Source organism: Lepidochelys kempii, chromosome 3, assembly GCF_965140285.1.
Source record: "Lepidochelys kempii isolate rLepKem1 chromosome 3, rLepKem1.hap1, whole genome shotgun sequence".
NCBI lineage: Eukaryota > Metazoa > Chordata > Testudines > Cheloniidae > Lepidochelys > Lepidochelys kempii.
Genome location: NC_136382.1, coordinates 47,945,111 through 47,961,401, shown reverse-complemented (window position 1 = coordinate 47,961,401; position 16,291 = coordinate 47,945,111). Strand labels below are relative to the sequence as shown.

Sequence of the window (16,291 nt, the reverse complement as noted above, 5' to 3'; positions counted from 1 at the left end):
TCCAGGTAATTTTTAAACTCTTATAATTAATAGTATAATTATAGCCTAGCTGGTTGCCCTGTTTCTACATATATCCTCCAGTGCCTAATTCCTGCGGTCCTTGGCACAGCCCAAGTTCTCAGTGATCTCATTTGACATGTCGGGTGTGCAAGGAATGCAGCCTTGGGCCCTGCCTAATCAGGTTCTCTGTTGTATTCTTATTATTACAGCTCTAGAGGCCTGGCCTAATATCTCACATGCCTGTTTCCATCCCTTGTTTCCATGCCTGATATGGAAGTGCGATGGGTCAGTCCCAAAAGTCCTAGCACTGAGCACCCCCAAAACTATCTGAAGGTAGCAGCTGGCTCCTACCTATCCAATGTGTTGACCTAAGGCCGCAGGGCTGTGAAGACCGGGGGCGGGGGCAGTTCCCGTGCGCAAGGATGGAAACGCTGGGTCTCCCTGCCTGAAGGCACAGGGGGACTCTAGGCGTGGGACGGTGTAGGCGGGCGGATTCCAGCTGTCCTAGGCTCCCAGGCAGCGTGAGCAGCAGGGGCGATGGCTAGAGCCGCCGGGGCGGGGGCGGCGGCAGCTCCCCCCCACGCCGTGCTGCAGGGAGCGGCCCGGCTGGCCGCAGCCTGCTCCCTGGCGGCGCCGCGGCCCCGCGCAGGAGGCTGTTGCCGCAGCCGCGTCGGGGGCGGGCGAGGCTGGGATGCAGGATTCCCCAGCTCTCCGCCAATCACACGCGCTCCTCGGGCCCGGGCTCCAGCCACTGGCTGCGGCGGGCGCCGGGTCCGGCCGGGCTGCGGGCAGCGGCGTGGGGGGGATGCGCTGAGCTTGCGGCTGGGCGGCAGGCGCGGAAGGAGCGCCCCGGGGCCGGGCCATGGGCACGGTGCCGTCCGCGCTGAAGCACTGCCTCAGCTATCAGCACCTCCTCAAGGAGCAGCTCTGGATCGGGGAGCCGGCCGCGCCGCCGCCTGCTCTGCATCCTGGGCAGGTACCGCCACCAGCCGGGCCTGAGGCGGGCAGGGAGGGAAGGACTCGGGGCAGGCGGAGCTGCAGCATCCATGGGCTGCCGGGGCGCGTTCTCCAGCAACAGCCCCCCTCCCTTCCCTGCCTGCTGCCCCCTCCCACCTGACAGCTGCCTCCTCCCACCCCCACTCCCCCGCCTGCAGCCCCCCCCCAACACCCACCCACCTGCCTGCTGTCCTCTGGGCACTCCCCTACTGTCCCCACCCCCAGCCAGCTGCTATTACACCTGCTGCCCCCCCACCCCCATCACCTTCTGATCACTCTCCTGCTGCCCTTCCCATCCCTCTCTAGTGGTCCCACCTATCCTACCTACTGCAGTCAGCCTGCAGCATTTCAACCCTCCCCCCTAACCAGAAGCAAAGTTTTAAGTAAAATAAAGAGGAAAATTAAATTCAATATATGAGACATTGAAGGCCTCTGTAAATGTGCCTATTAGTAGACCCAGACTACCTACCAGGGAAACACCTATAAGACTGTTTGATTGGTTGTTTATTATTGATTTGATATTTTAAACTACTGTTCTTCTATTAGCATCACTGCTAAGCATATGCAGTCTCCTTTCAGGGTGGTGGTGGCACTATACAGGGGAAAAAGACACAATCCATGAGGATTTTCTTTTTTATAAAAATCCCTCCCCTCCATTTATAGACTGCCCCAAAAGTGGAAGAACTCCTGTAAAACTGTAGGTGGAAGACATCTACCATGGCAGCCACTTTTGTGGGGCCACGCTACCAATATGCCCTTTCAGTTTTAGTTAGGTTTACCAACTTCGGCTGGATGAATTCCTGGAGGTTTCATCACTGACATTACCTTTAATTAAAGATTAAGCTTTAATTTCTGGAGACTCCAGGACAATCTTGGAGGGTTTGCAACCCTAGTTTTAGTTTCTATAGCTACATTTGTTCAGACTTGCATGTAAGCAGCTTACATCGACCAAACTCTGTAAGAATCTACACTAAAATGTAGCTCCCACCTTCGTAACTTGCCTACTACACTGACTTACTAACTCCACCTCCGCATGAGGTATAGCACTTAAGTCGATGTAGTTAGGTCGACGCAGTCATAGGCACCGACTTCCCCTTTTCCCGGTGGATGCTCAACCCCCACCCCGGCCCCACCCCTGCATTCCCCCGTCCTGCCCCCGTTCCAGCCCTTCCCCAAAGTTCCTCCCCTTCCTGCCCCCATTGCATCCCCTTCCCCAAAGTCCCTGCCTTGCCTCTTCTCCGCCTCCTCCCCTGAATGCGCTGCTTTCCCGCTCCTCCCCGTCCCTCCTGGAAAGTCCTAAGCGCCATCAAACAGCTGTTAGGCGGTGGGGCGGCAGCAAGCTCTGGGAGGGAGGGTGAAGAGCGGGGACGTGGTGTGCTCAGGGTTGGAAGAAAGAGGTGAGGAGGGGGGAGCTTGGTTGCCGGTGGGTGCAGAGCACCCACTAATTTTTCCCCGTGGGTGCTCCAGTCCTGAAGCACCCATGGAGTCGGCACCTATGGATGCAGTGTCAGTGTAGACACTGCATTGCTTACATCAACTGTTGCTGCCTTTCAGAAGCCATCCCACAGTGCCCCACACAGACAGTTAAATTGGTGCAAGTGCTCCTGGTGAGAATGTGCACCGCTGACACAAGGAGCATAGTGTGGACATGCAAAAGCAGTTTAATTACTGCGGTGGCTGTAACTCAACACAACTAATGTCAACCTAATTTTGTAGCATAGACTTGCCCAAAATGGTGGCTGGAGTCCTGTATGAGCTGCTTTTCCTCACTACCACTTGCTAATGGGGGCTGGTAATTGGTCAGCATACAATTTGTGAAGGGATAGTCTGGTTTCATTCTACCTGCAGAGCTCTGTGATTGCCAGATATGTTTACATTGTTTGCCTTTTCCTCGAGTGCAGCATGCAGAAATGGATTAGGGCTTACCACTTGTTCCTAGAGTTGGAAACCAAAATTAACCAAAATGTTACTGATTTCTCCTTGAAGTGTAGGAGAGGTGACATGTGAGATCACAACAGCTCAGATCTAAAGTAGCCTGTAATTGAGAGTATTTATTTAGATTCTTTTTGGGATTTGTACATTTATTTATTTTAAGAAGAATTATAAAATAATGCTGTCAAAGCTATTACAAACACAGTAATTATTTTTGACAATTATTATACACCATAAATATATCATGCTTTGCATTCAGATTATTGGATCTGCTGAAAATTGCATGATAAGCGTGTTTCCATGAGAGAGAAAAGAAGCCAGATGTCTTTGTCTTCATAGCACAAAGTTCTTTTTGTTCTTATGTATTTTTAAAGGCAACCATATTTCCAATTGTTTAATGAGTTCAATATTTTATAGAGGATATTAATTTCATAGGTCAAAGTTCTTCCATCTTATTTACCAGGTCTGAATTCCCAAAGCAGGCAGAACTTGCGTTGACTTCCAAGTTAATTTTGTCTACAGTAAAATTGAAGGATTGACCATTAAGAAACCTCGACCAGATTTGGGCTCCAACCCTGCAAGTCCCCCTGCACAGGTGGACTCTTGCACCTGTTTGAGTCCCTTTTGAAATCAATGGGGTACTGTGTCAGATGGGGCCTTGGTTTGTTGCAGATTTCCAAGCACGATCATTTCTGCACAGTTTTAAAATAAATATAAAGCATAGGTGTACCTATAAAGGCATCAAACAATGTTAATACTTAGGTAAACCAAATAAAACCTTTACAATGGGCTACCGTATAAACATTACAGTAAACAACATAACATTTAAAATTGAAATTGTAGCCCATTTCAAACTCAGATTAGGGTCCCATATCTTCTTAAATGTCTCTGAATGACTTCTGCATTGATAAGTGGAATAATTTCATTCATGCCTTTAACTCATCCTGAGACTCCAATACTACATTTTAGACTCCTTTTTATTTCAGTGGTAGTAAGGTTAGGCCAATGCTGAATGCTTTTGAAAATCCCACTCATACTACTTTCCTGGATAGGAATGGATTTAAGTACATGGTTAGGTGTTTTCTAGAATTGGGACCCAAGAAAAGAGAAGAGAAGGAGCTTTATGCAAAGGAGGGGGGAGCTATGCTCCTCACCACATTCCTTTACTTTAATCCCTCCTTATACAGGCAAAACTCCCCTAGAAGCCAATGAAATTTTGCCTGCATAATTTCATGCTCAAGCCAGTAGACAAAGCGTGATAGACTTTGTCATAAATGTAAAGGGAAGGGTAAACCCCTTTAAAATCCCTCCTGGCCAGAGGAAAAATCCTCTCACCTGTAAAGGGTTAAGAAGCTAAAGGTAACCTCGCTGGCACCTGACCAAAATGACCAATGAGGAGACAAGATACTTTCAAAAGCTGGGAGGAGGGAGAGAAACAAAAGGGTCTGTGTCTGTTGGTATGCTGCTTTGCCGGGGATAGAACAGGAATGGAGTCTTAGAACTTTTAGTAAGTAATCTAGCTAGGTATGCGTTAGATTATGATTTCTTTAAATGGCTGAGAAAAGAATTGTGCTGAATAGAATGACTATTTCTGTCTGTGTGTCTTTTTTATAACTTAAGGTTTTGCCTAGAGGGATTCTCTATGTTTTGAATCTAATTACCCTGTAAGATACCTAACATCCTGATTTTATAGGGGTGATTCCTTTATTCCTATTTACTTCTATTTCTATTAAAAGTCTTCTTGTAAGAAAACTGAATGCTTTTTCATTGTTCTCAGATCCAAGGGTTTGGGTCTGTGGTCACCTATGCAAATTGGTGAGAATTTTTACCAAACCTTTCCCAGGAAGTGGGGTGCAAGGGTTGGGAGGATTTTGGGGGGGGAAAGACGTGTCCAAACTACGTTTCCCAGTAAACCCAGTTAGAGTTTGGTGGTGGCAGTGGTTATTCCAAGGACAAAGGATAAAATTAATTTGTACCTTGGGGAAGTTTTAACCTAAGCTGGTAAAAGTAAGCTTAGGAGGTTTTCATGCAGGTCCCCACATCTGTACCCTAGAGTTCAGAGTAGGGGAGGAACCTTGACAGACTTTATGCTGTGAAATAAGAGCATAATAATGTTGGTGGATGGGGTAAGGGTGGAGAGATAAAGAAGGAGAGAATAAGGCTTGGAAGAACCAAGGAACAAGGAGGCTGAAGATGCCAAACAGGATGTGGGATATTAAGAGCCTGATAATAAATTGCAAGGAAGTTTGTCTCAGTGGAGCCATCAACTTCACTCTTTTATGCTAGTTTGTTGAAAATAGAGGAAAGATAACTGAAACATTTTAGCAGTTACAGATTTATATTACATAGAGAGTATTAGCTGGCTTTAGGGCTATATAATATAGCTAGAAAAACGAAAGAATTTTATAGATATTGCTTTGTAAATTTGGGAATTAAAAAAACACATAGGAAATTTCTACTCAGACACTTCATCTGTTTTTTTGACGATATCCTGTCCTTTGATTTGTTGCACCTCCACCTCCCTCTAAGAGTACATGCAGGCAAAGTGATCTTCGTTTTCTCTCTTTCCAGCCCAAGGAGAAAAAGACTGATTTCAGACACCCCCACCATGGCAATTCATTGCACTAAAACACTGGGACAGCTTGAAATCCTTCTTTTCACTCAATTTTCTATGTGGGTTAACTGAGGCACATTGAAATTAAGTGACCTGCCCACAGTCATCGACAGCCAAATCGGATTATCATTGAAGTAAATACAAGTTTTGCCACTGACTTCAAAAGCAGCCACATATGGTCCCATATGAGTGTTTCAGAAGTGATGATAAGCCATTATTCTCTTGGCGTCCACTCCTTTTTTTCCTATGAATGAGAATAGCTGTGGGTTCAACAGGGAAAGTTTATAAGCTACATTGTCTACAGTAAGAATTGGCAACTGTCCAGACAGAGAGGTGTCCTCAGGCAACATTTTGTTATGTCTTATTTATCTTATGAGAGAGAAATTTTGCTTAATCACCATTTGGTACTGTGTTTAAAATGGCAATGACAAGTAGGTGACTCATAAATGGTAATAATAAAGATCACTATTAATGACCTGCCTCTCTCTTTCTAATGAGCTTGATTCGTAGGAGATGGAGCCTTTGATGCATGGCAAACGAGGTAGGAAATCCCAAAGTGATTGAGGTCACTGACTCATTTTCCTCTGGGTTTTACTGCAAAAAGGTTTTGCAGCCATTGGAGGAAGTAGAGTGACTCCACTTTTTTGGTGATACGGCTGGCTGGCTGTGCAGGCTCAAGGATTCATTCTGTATCTAGGGCAGGGAGTGGCAACCTTTGGCACGCGGCCTGCCAGGGTAAGCCCCCTGGTGGGCCGGGCCAGATTGTTTACCTGCCGCATCCACAGGTTCGGCCAGTTGTGGCTTTCACTGGCCACGGTTTGCTGTTCCAGGCCAATGGGGGCTGCGAGAAGTGTCGTGGGCCGAGGGATGTGCTGGCTGCTGCTTCCCGCAGCCCCCATTGGCCTGGAGCAGCGAACCACAACCAGTGGGAGCTGCGATCGGCTGAACCTGTGGACGCTGCAGGTAAACAAACCGGTCCAGCCCACCAGGGGGCTTAGCCTGGCGGGCCCCATGCCAAAGGTTGCCGATCCCTTATCTAGGGCTTGTGGCTGAATTTCAGTTTTCATGTGAACAGATAGAAACTAGATTTTTAGATACAATCCAATAGTAAAGCTGAAATGAGTGGAGTGCTTGTTCCTTTTGTTTGTTTGTTTTTTGCCATTTCACAGCATAAATATTTTATATCCAGGTGGTGGAGCTCTGAAGTAGCCAACTGTAGAAGCTGAAGGTAATCTAGAGTCTTTGTGTGTCACAGGGCACTCCCTCAGCTACCCGGTGTGACGTGCTGCCTGACCTGTTTGTGTTGTCTCTTACTCACAATATACACATAGTCCACTTCTTTTCCCTATGTGTATCCTTAATCTTTAGATTCCTACCATCGCAGAACATAGTACAGGCATGTGTGATAAGGAGACTTCCACCCAACTTTCTCTCCTACACCCAGCTCACTTTCTGAGCGCCCCCCTTACTTCCTGGTCCTGCCAATTGTATATCTTCCCTTATTGAGCTAATTATTTCATTAGCCCAGTCATTACCCACAAGTGTCAACAGTCTCACCATAACAAGTTAATTGCCTCCAATTAAACCTTTAATCTTCTCTGTTATGCAATTCCCTAAATGACCAGGGTGCTACAGTAGCGCACTGTCACATATCTTCCCCACTTATTTTGTTTGAGACCTTTTATTGCCTCCTCGGGGTGGGTGCCCTCTGCTCATCCAACCCTTACCCTCTTTGTGGGGGTGGGGTTCTACCAGGTCTTTCTGTGCCTTTTCCAACTGGAAGTCCATGGGCTACCATTGGGGGGCCTCTGCCACAAAAAGTTCATTCCAAGGGTGGTTTGCCCCATATTTCCACCTTGGCCCATATGTTATCACACAACTCACATCCCATGGGTCTTTCCTGCAGAGTACTTTGCCCCTGGTTTATACCCACATCGGGATTTGTCTCTTCCCTTGACTTGCCCTGCCCCAGGCAAGGGCTGATATGGGTAAGATCCCTCCAATGCCTCGTTATCTGACTCCATCTCTCCCTCCTTAGTATATTTTCCATCTTGGTCTTTGCCCTTGGCTTACTCCACCTGGAAGTCGGCTGAGCTTCCACCCTCCTTCTCCGCTAGGTGTTTCAGATCCATTACTCCCAGATCTATTGCTCCTTTCTTGAGTACTTCTCCACTTCCCAAGTTCTCCAGCATTTTGATCCTCTTTGAGCTTGTTGGCTTGTGTGTAGGGTTATTTAACAGTGCTCTTGGACTGTTATTTGGAGGGTGTATTACCGACTGTTCTTTACACTGGTCCAGCCACCAGGGGTCCCCTCTCAGTCCTCCACTCTGTTTTTTAAGGAAAATGGAGACCAGTTCATTCCTATCATTACTGCATCACAGCTCCTACTCTCTAACACTTGAACTTCCCTTCTATTTCCAGTGGGAGCAACCACCACTTGATAAGTGTTCCTTTTCTGATGGACACAATTAATTGTAATCATTACCCCCATTCTATTGCCACTGCAGCCTGACGAAGGTGCCAGGGAATACACAGCAGCGAAGTCCACAACGCCCTTTGTGGCTTTCCAGCCCGTGTTGTTGGGAATTGTCTTTATCTCTGGCCCATCTTTTATGCCTGTCCACCCAAAGAATTCTGCAAACCCATAGTCCATGTATGGGGCAGTCTTTCTTTATATATCCTTTGCTCCCATGTTGATAACACCATTGGGCAGGTGCTAAGGGGCACCTTTGGGCACCTTTGTTTGCCTCTGGCATAGCCTTCTCAGGCTTTGATGGCTGTGGTTCCTCAAACTTTCCCCCCCGCTCCCTTTCTGGGGAGTGGGGTGGGTGGAGCTCTTTCCTTGGAAAGTTTGCCTCTGTATACTCTGAACTTTTACAGCAGTCTCCAGAGACTCCAGCTGGTGCTTTTGGACCCAGACTTTTGCAGCCTTGGGGAGGCTCTGTGTGAACTATTTCAGAATAATTGAGTCCCTTGTGGCCTCCATGTCCAGTCTTTTTGGCCTCCACCAATGATTGGTCCAGTCTGATCATTTTTGTGATATCGCCTGGGGACGTTCCCACTGTTCCATTTAACTGCCCGGTATTTTTGAGGGTATTTCTCTGCCAACAGGCCCACCCTATCCAGAATAGCAGCCTTCAGTGTGTCACAGTTCTTGGTTTGTTGCTTGCTTCGAGCCATAAAACCCACTTGGTCCTGTCACTGGTCAGGTAAGGGGCTAGTTGCAGCGCCGACATACCTTTGTCTTATAGCCATTCATAGCTACCTGCTCAAGTGTTATCAAGAAGGCATCAGGGTCATCCCCCGGGCCATTTTACATAATTTTTGACCCACTGCCCAATCTCCAGTTCCTTGATTAGCATTCCCAAGCCTCTTCTGTATCTGACAATGCTTTTTGATGAATTCCTGTAAGGCCTGCTATTGTTAAGAATATAAACACGTAAGAATGATCATAATGGGTCAGACCAATGGTCCATCTAGCCCAGTATCCTGTTTTCTGACTGTGACCAATGCCAGATCCTTCAGAAGGAGTGAACAGAAGAGGACAATTTGAGTGATTTATGCCCTGTCATCCAGGCCCAGCTTCTGGCAGCCATTGATGGACCTATCCTTCATGAACTTGTGTAATTCTCTTTTGTATCGTGTTATACTTTTGGCTTTTACAACGTTCCCTGGCAACAAGTTCCACAGGTTGACTGTGCGTTATGTGAAGAAGTACTTCCTTATGTTTGCTTTAAACTTGCTGTCTGTTAATTTCAGTGGGTGACCTCTGGTTCTTGTATGATGTGAAAGGGTAAATTACACTTTTTTTCTCCACATCATTTATGATTTTATAGACCTCTAACATATTCCTCCTTAGTCATCTCTTTTCTAAGAGGAACAGTCTCAGCTCTTTTTGATCTTTCCTCATATGGAAGCAGTTCCATACCCCTAATCACTTGTGTTGCCCTTCTCTGTACTTTTTCTAGATCTAATATATCTTTTTAGAGATTGGGCGACCAGAAATGCACTTAGTATTCAAGGTGTGGTATACTATGGATTTATATAATGACATATTTTATGACATTATGATATATTCTGTTTTATTATATGTCCTTTTCCTAATGGTTCCTAGCATTCTGTTAGTTTTTTTTGACTGCCACTGCTCACGGAGCAGATGTTTTCAGACAACTCTCCACAATGACGCCAAGATCTTTTTCTTGAGTAGTAACAGCTAATTTAGACCCCATCATTTTGTATGTATGGTTGGGATTATGTTTTCCAATGTGCATTACTTTGTATTTACCAACACTAAATTTTATTTGCCATTTTGTTGTTCACTCACCCAATTTAACGAGATCCCTTTGTAACTCTTTGTGGTGAGCTTTGGACTTACCTATCTTAAGCAATTTTTGTATCGCCTGCAAACTTTGCCACCTCACTGTTTACTCTTTTTTCCAGATCATTTACAAATGTGTTGAACAGCAGTTGTTCCAGTACAGATCCTTGGGGGACTGCGCTACTTACCTCTTTCTATTGTGAAAACTTATCATTATTCGTATCTTTTGTTTCCTATCTTTTAACCAGTGTCTGATTCACGAGAAAACCTTCCCTCTTATCCCATGACTCATTACTTTGCTTCAGAGACTTTGGAGAGGAACCTTGTCAAAGGCTTTCTGAAAGTCCAAGTACACTATATCTACTGGATCACCTTCGTACACATTTTTGTTGACAACCTCAAAGAATTCTAATAGATTGTTGAGGCATGTTGACTCTTCCCCAACAAATTGTGTTCATCTGTGTGTCTGACAATTCTGTTCTTTACTATAGTTTCAACCAGTTTGTCTGGTACTGAAGTTACGCTTACTGGCCTGTAATGGCCAGGCTCATCTTTGGAGTCTTTTTTTTAAAAATACACTTTACATTAGTTATCCACCAGTCATCTGGTACAGAGGCTGATTGAAGCGATAGGTTATATACCACAGTTAGTAATTCTGCATTTTCTTATTTGAGTTCTTTCAGAACTCTTGGGTGAATACCATCTGGCCGGGTGACTTATTACTGTTTAATACATCAATTTGTTCTAAATCTCCTCTATTGACACTTCAATCTGGAACAGTTCCTCAGATTTGTCGCCTAAAGAGAATAGCTTAAGTGTGGGAATCTCCCTTACATCCTCTATAGTGAAGGTTGATGGAAAGAATTAATTTAGCTTCTCCAAATGTCTTCTTGTTTGTTTCTTTAGGTCGATTGTTCAGTGGCCCCAATATTTTTTGGCAGGCTTCTTGCATCTAATGTACTTAATTTTATTTTTCTGTCTTTACTTGACTTTTGCTGTTCTGCCTGCTGACCCCCAAGTGCTTGCCTCTCTGCTGGGTCTTCCGCATGTCTTTTTGTTGTTCAGTTAGTCAGTGCAGCATCTCATCCTTCGTATCCGGATCCCATGTCCAAGTGTAGCTCACAGCTCAAGCCTCCTTTTCTCAACCAGGAGGGTTAAGATCACAGACAAGACCCTACATATGAACACAGTGCTCCCTCAGTTACTCGGTGTGCCACGCTGCCTAACCTGTTTGGGTTGTCTCATACTCACAATAGACACACAATAGCAGTCTGTCACAGTGTGTCTACTATGGAAGGAGTTAAGTTTAAGGAAACTGTAGGGGTCTTCAGAAGAGTAGTTATTTAGAACTTCAGGCCTTGTTGGGTCCTCCATCATTTAGTTCCCTTCCTCATTTAACAAAGGTCCACTATTTTCTTTAACATTCTTCTTCTCCCAGGTGTATGCTGAAAAAAAAATACGAAGAGGCAGACAATCTGTATTAAAGAGGATGTGGGTTTTGTATATTTGCTCAGGAGGATTTGAAAAGTGTATTTGAAATAGTAGACAATGCCCCCGTACTCATCACAATGCTCATGAGGACATTGACGTGTCTGCTTTATAATGAAAGAACACTTTTCAAGCCACTCACTTAAGTATTAGAAGTGGTACTGTTTAGTTTATTCAAAGTAACTCTACTAATCTGGAGGAAATAATGAAACAGAAAAATACTGGTTTGGAGAATCATAGAGACAATCCATCACATCTGAATTTATATGGAAAGGGTCCATCAGAACATCTAATTGGATAGAAAAAATTCAGTATAATATCTGGGCTTTGAAAATGATTGATTAATTTATGGGCTTATTTGGCCATTCTTGGAGATAACCTCTATAGATCTGTATTTCTATGATAAAATCAGACTGTTTTATGTTCTGCTAAATAACAATAAAGCTTAATTAGCATGTGAGCTATACAGTAAAAGGGAAAATATTTATTACTATTGTATTAATGCTTCTCATTTGCATAGTGCCTTTTATTCAGGGATCTCAAAGTGCTGTGAAGGCATTACATTTAAAAAGTTTTGTAGTGGAACATAATACTTTCTATCTTACAACATGAGGGTGGCAAAGCAGATTGTGAATAGATAATCAACAGTGTATTAAATACGAGAGTCTGAAGCAGCATCTGAGTATTTATTTTCCAGCGGTTTGGCACAGAGTACAGATCTGTACACCAGTTTCTCCCTTAAAAGTAATATCAACCTTGTGTCCTAAAAACTATAGGAACTTTGCATGATTAACATTTCAGTAAAAATGATGTCAAGGGTGATTTTTAAAGGTTACTTTTTAATTATAAGATCATATAGTTTGGAGTGATCAACTAGTGACTTTTAAAACTTCAACTGGGGTCAACATAGACATTGATATTTGATTAAGATTTTAGTCCTGTACACAAAGAAAATTCTGGTGCTGATACAAAAGATACCAAAAAGAAAAGGAGTACTTGTGGCACCTTAGAGACTAACCAATTTATTTGAGCATGAGCTTTCATGCGCTACAGCTCACTTCATCGGACGCATACCATGGAAACTGCAGCAGACTTTATATATACACAGAGATCATGAAACAACACCACCTCCCACCCCACTGTCCTGCTGGTAATAGCCCATCCAAAGTGACAACTCTCTACACAATGTGCATGATAATCAAGGTGGGCCATTTCCTGCACAAATCCAGGTTCTCTCACCCCCTCACCCCCCTCCAAAAACCACACACACAAACGCACTATCCTGCTGGTAATAGCTCATTCAAAGTGACCACTCTCCCTACAATGTGCATGATAATCAAGGTGGGCCATTTCCAGGGGGGGTGAGAAAACCTGGATTTGTGCAGGAAATGGCCCACCTTGATTATCATGCACATTGTGTAGAGAGTTGTCACTTTGGATGGGCTATTACCAGCAGGAGAGTGAGTTTGTGTGTGTGTGGGGGGGGGGTGGTGGAGGGTGAGAAAACCTGGATTTGTGCTGGAAATGGCCCAACTTGATGATCACTTTAGATAAGCTATTACCAGCAGGACAGTGGGGTGGGAGGAGGTATTGTTTCATATTCTCTGTGTGTATATAAAGTCTGCTGCAGTTTCCACGGTATGCATCCGATGAAGTGAGCTGTAGCTCACGAAAGCTCATGCTCAAATAAATTGGTTAGTCTCTAAGGTGCCACAAGTACTCCTTTTCTTTTTGCGAATACAGACTAACACGGCTGTTACTCTGAAACCTGTCAAAAAGATACCAAAGAAACTGCAGTTGATATGAAGAAAAACTGTACTTTATGAAAGTATTTTGTGGTAGGTTATACATCTCTTTAGATGATTTCCTTGCTAAGTAGAGATTTACTTTATGTGGGGAGGAGAATGTGAATTAATGAAATCTACTTAAATTGTTATGCTGCATCTGAAGTTATTGTCCATATTAAATATTTACATAAAAGAGACTGGTTCTTAATAGTTCTGGTGAGAAAGAAATTGATTAATTGCATACAAAAAACGGCTAAAAGGTATATCAACATGAAACTATGCTGGGTAGAAATTTCTTCTTTGTTTGGATGTTTTTGGCCACAGATGTTAGCTGTTTTGTGTGGAAATAAAGGTGTTATTTTATGAGTTTCTTAGGGGGAAAAAAGCTTAAAAACTTTTGAATGTGAGAGATGTGGTCTGAAGTGCCAGAGGACATTCATGGAACATTAGGTGGAACCCATAGGGAAAAAAATCAACAGCAGCATCTGGAAAGGAACTATAAGTGGTTTTAGGGTTTAATTTTAATGCAAGTTTAAAATGCGATTAACTGTAGGTGTTAGTATGTGAGAAATCAGGGTGAGGAAGGTAAGTGATGGAGGTATATTATGTGAAAAATAAGGTTTAGGAAAAAGATGTAACAGAATGAATAGGTGATCACAGCAGAATTTATAAAAAGCTGAAAACATAGTTTGAATTGAGAACTGCATGTTGGCGTCATATAAAAAAAATCAGCTTGAGTGAAGAATTTATTAGTATGAGAGAGAAAGATAGGATTGGGAATTTCCTTGGCCCTGCTCTGTCTCCTTTGTGCCGGAAAGGTACAGCCAGCTGGTGATCCCCCTTGCACAGACAATCTCCAGACAATGTGAAACTGTCTCTTGGCTCCTCTCCCATCTCCTGGCACAAGGGGAATTTCAGGGCATTTTGAGAGTAGCACAGGGCATGATTGGAGTGCCATGTGCTCTACTGATTGCTGCTGGTGTAACTGCGGTTACCAACCAGCAGAATTTAGAACAATGTTAAGGTCAAGTGGGCTCTTGGCTACCAGGACTGCAGGGAATGGAAAGGTGGCAACAATGCCAACTTTGGATCTCCCCAACCCCGAGGTGCACGTCATGGTGTACCTGAGAACCCAGCCAAAGATCTTTAGCTAGTAATGACTTGGCTTTGCTGCCCAAGTTTAAGGTTGCCTGTGCAACCTCAGTTCAGTCCCCTTGTGCAAATGCATTATGGTATAATCTTTAATTATATGATCACATATGTTTTCTAGCCAGTTTCAGTCTCCCCACACCTGTTTCCCAGGCCCAGTCTCCTGGTGCAATCATTCCTAGATTTCTCTGCCCCTCCTGGCTTCCAGTCCCAATCTCCGTTCAAAGCCAGTTCCAGTCTCCCATGAAAATCACAGGCTGTTTCCTTCCCCAGCCTCTCCCTGCCACCCCCAGCCCGCTCCAGGCTCATTTACTCCTGGATTCACTCAGATTTAGCTGATTAAAAATGTTACAGCTCATTTTGAAAATGTTGTGTTATTTTCTTTAACAATACAATAATTTACCCAATGCAATAGTAATCTCAAATACAATTATGAATCTATTTACCAGTCAATATAACGTAAAATGGATAATTGTTAGAAGAGCTGATCAAAATATTGGATACATTTTTCACAAAAAATTAGTTGAAGTGTTGTCCTTTTATTCAAAGTTTTGAAATTTTGACTGCAGAAAATCATTAAAATTGCAAACTTAGAAAATTTTCAACTAACCCTAATCATTAATAGTTTAAAGGCAGCAAAACATTTTCACTGAATATGCTTATACATAGAACCCTAGAATCATAGAAATGAAGGGCTGGAACGCACTTTGTGAAGTCATAAATTCCAGCTTCCTGCACTGTGGCAGGACCAAGACCATCCCTGTCAGGTGTTGGTCCAATCTGTTTTTTAAAACCTCCAGTGATGGGAATTCCACATCCATCCTTGGAATCCTGTTCCAGAGCTGAACTACTTTTTGTGAGAAATTTGTTTTGAATATGTAACCTAAATCTCCCTTGCTGCATCTTGAGCTCATTTCTCCTTGTCCTACCTGGAGTGGGCATGGAGAATAATTGATTACCATCTTCTTTAAAACAGCCTTTAACTAGCTTGAAGACTGTTATCAGGTCCCCCTCAGTCTTTTTTTCTCGAGACTAAACATGCCCTGTTTTTTTAACATTTCCTCATATCGTTTTTGTTGCTCTCCTCTGGACTCTCTCCAATTTGTCCACATCTTTCCTAAAGTGTAGTTATCCAGAACTGGCTACAGAACTCTAGCTAAGGCCTCACCAGTGCCGAGTAGAGCAGGACAATTACGTCCCATGTATTACATACAACACTCCTGTTAATACACCTCAGAATGATATTTGCCTTTTTCACAGCCACATCACATTGTTGACTCATAGTGGTGGCTCGCATGGTCACCATTTAAAAATGTTATCATTCTCCTGTTCTGAGCACATTGTGGTGTTCAAGATACCACTGTTTCCTCCCTACATTTAGACTAGGAAATAACTGTGGTAGTAGTTCGCAAATGTGAATTTTTTTTTTTTAATGGTGACAAGTACAGCTTACAAGCTATGCTGGCAGACAAAGGTGCCAACCATGCTTAAGTAAATGGACATTAGACTTTTGCTATCTTTGGACATTAACATGAGTGATGTACTAATGTAAGGTGTCCATGTTGAATTCATTAGATGTATCAACAACTTTCAGTACCATTGACCATGAGATGTAATTGATTCATCTCTGGGATCTAGTGGAGTGGCTCTTTAGTGTGTTCATTTTTTCCCTTTGAGGTATCAACGGGTGGTGCTTGAGAAATTGGTCATCCTCTTTGAGGGCTCTCAGTTGTGAGGTCTTGTGAAATCGATCTCCTTTCCAATGTGTATGAAAGGGCACTATTTCTTCTAGATCTTTGTCGTCTTTCTTGCCTGTAAAGCACCATGCACACCAGTAGCATTATGTACTGTAAATAACAGTAGGGGAAATTGTGGGAGATTTTGGCTAAGTGTCATCGGTATGCTGTTGATTCTCAGTTTTATGTATCCTTTTAATCAAACCCAGATGGCAGAGTCTAATTACTTTTCTAGTCTCTGACCAAGATAGGGATGTGGATGAAAGTGAAC

General features: G+C 43.6%; 1 protein-coding gene across 3 annotated transcripts in view; it reads left to right on the top strand.

Annotated features, from left to right (window-relative positions):
• Positions 1 to 653: 653 nt before the first annotated feature.
• Positions 654 to 16,291, top strand: part of HMGCLL1 (3-hydroxy-3-methylglutaryl-CoA lyase like 1) — a 109,016-nt gene continuing 93,378 nt past the window's right edge. For 2 of the 3 annotated variants that reach the window (XM_073335121.2, XM_073335120.2), the window contains exon 1: positions 775 to 976. In XM_073335121.2, the coding sequence (XP_073191222.1) occupies positions 863 to 976 (114 nt within the window). In that variant the 5' untranslated portion in view covers positions 775 to 862. Of the gene's footprint in view, positions 977 to 16,291 lie in introns of all 3 variants that reach the window. The other variant, XM_073335123.2, reaches the window with a different exon arrangement.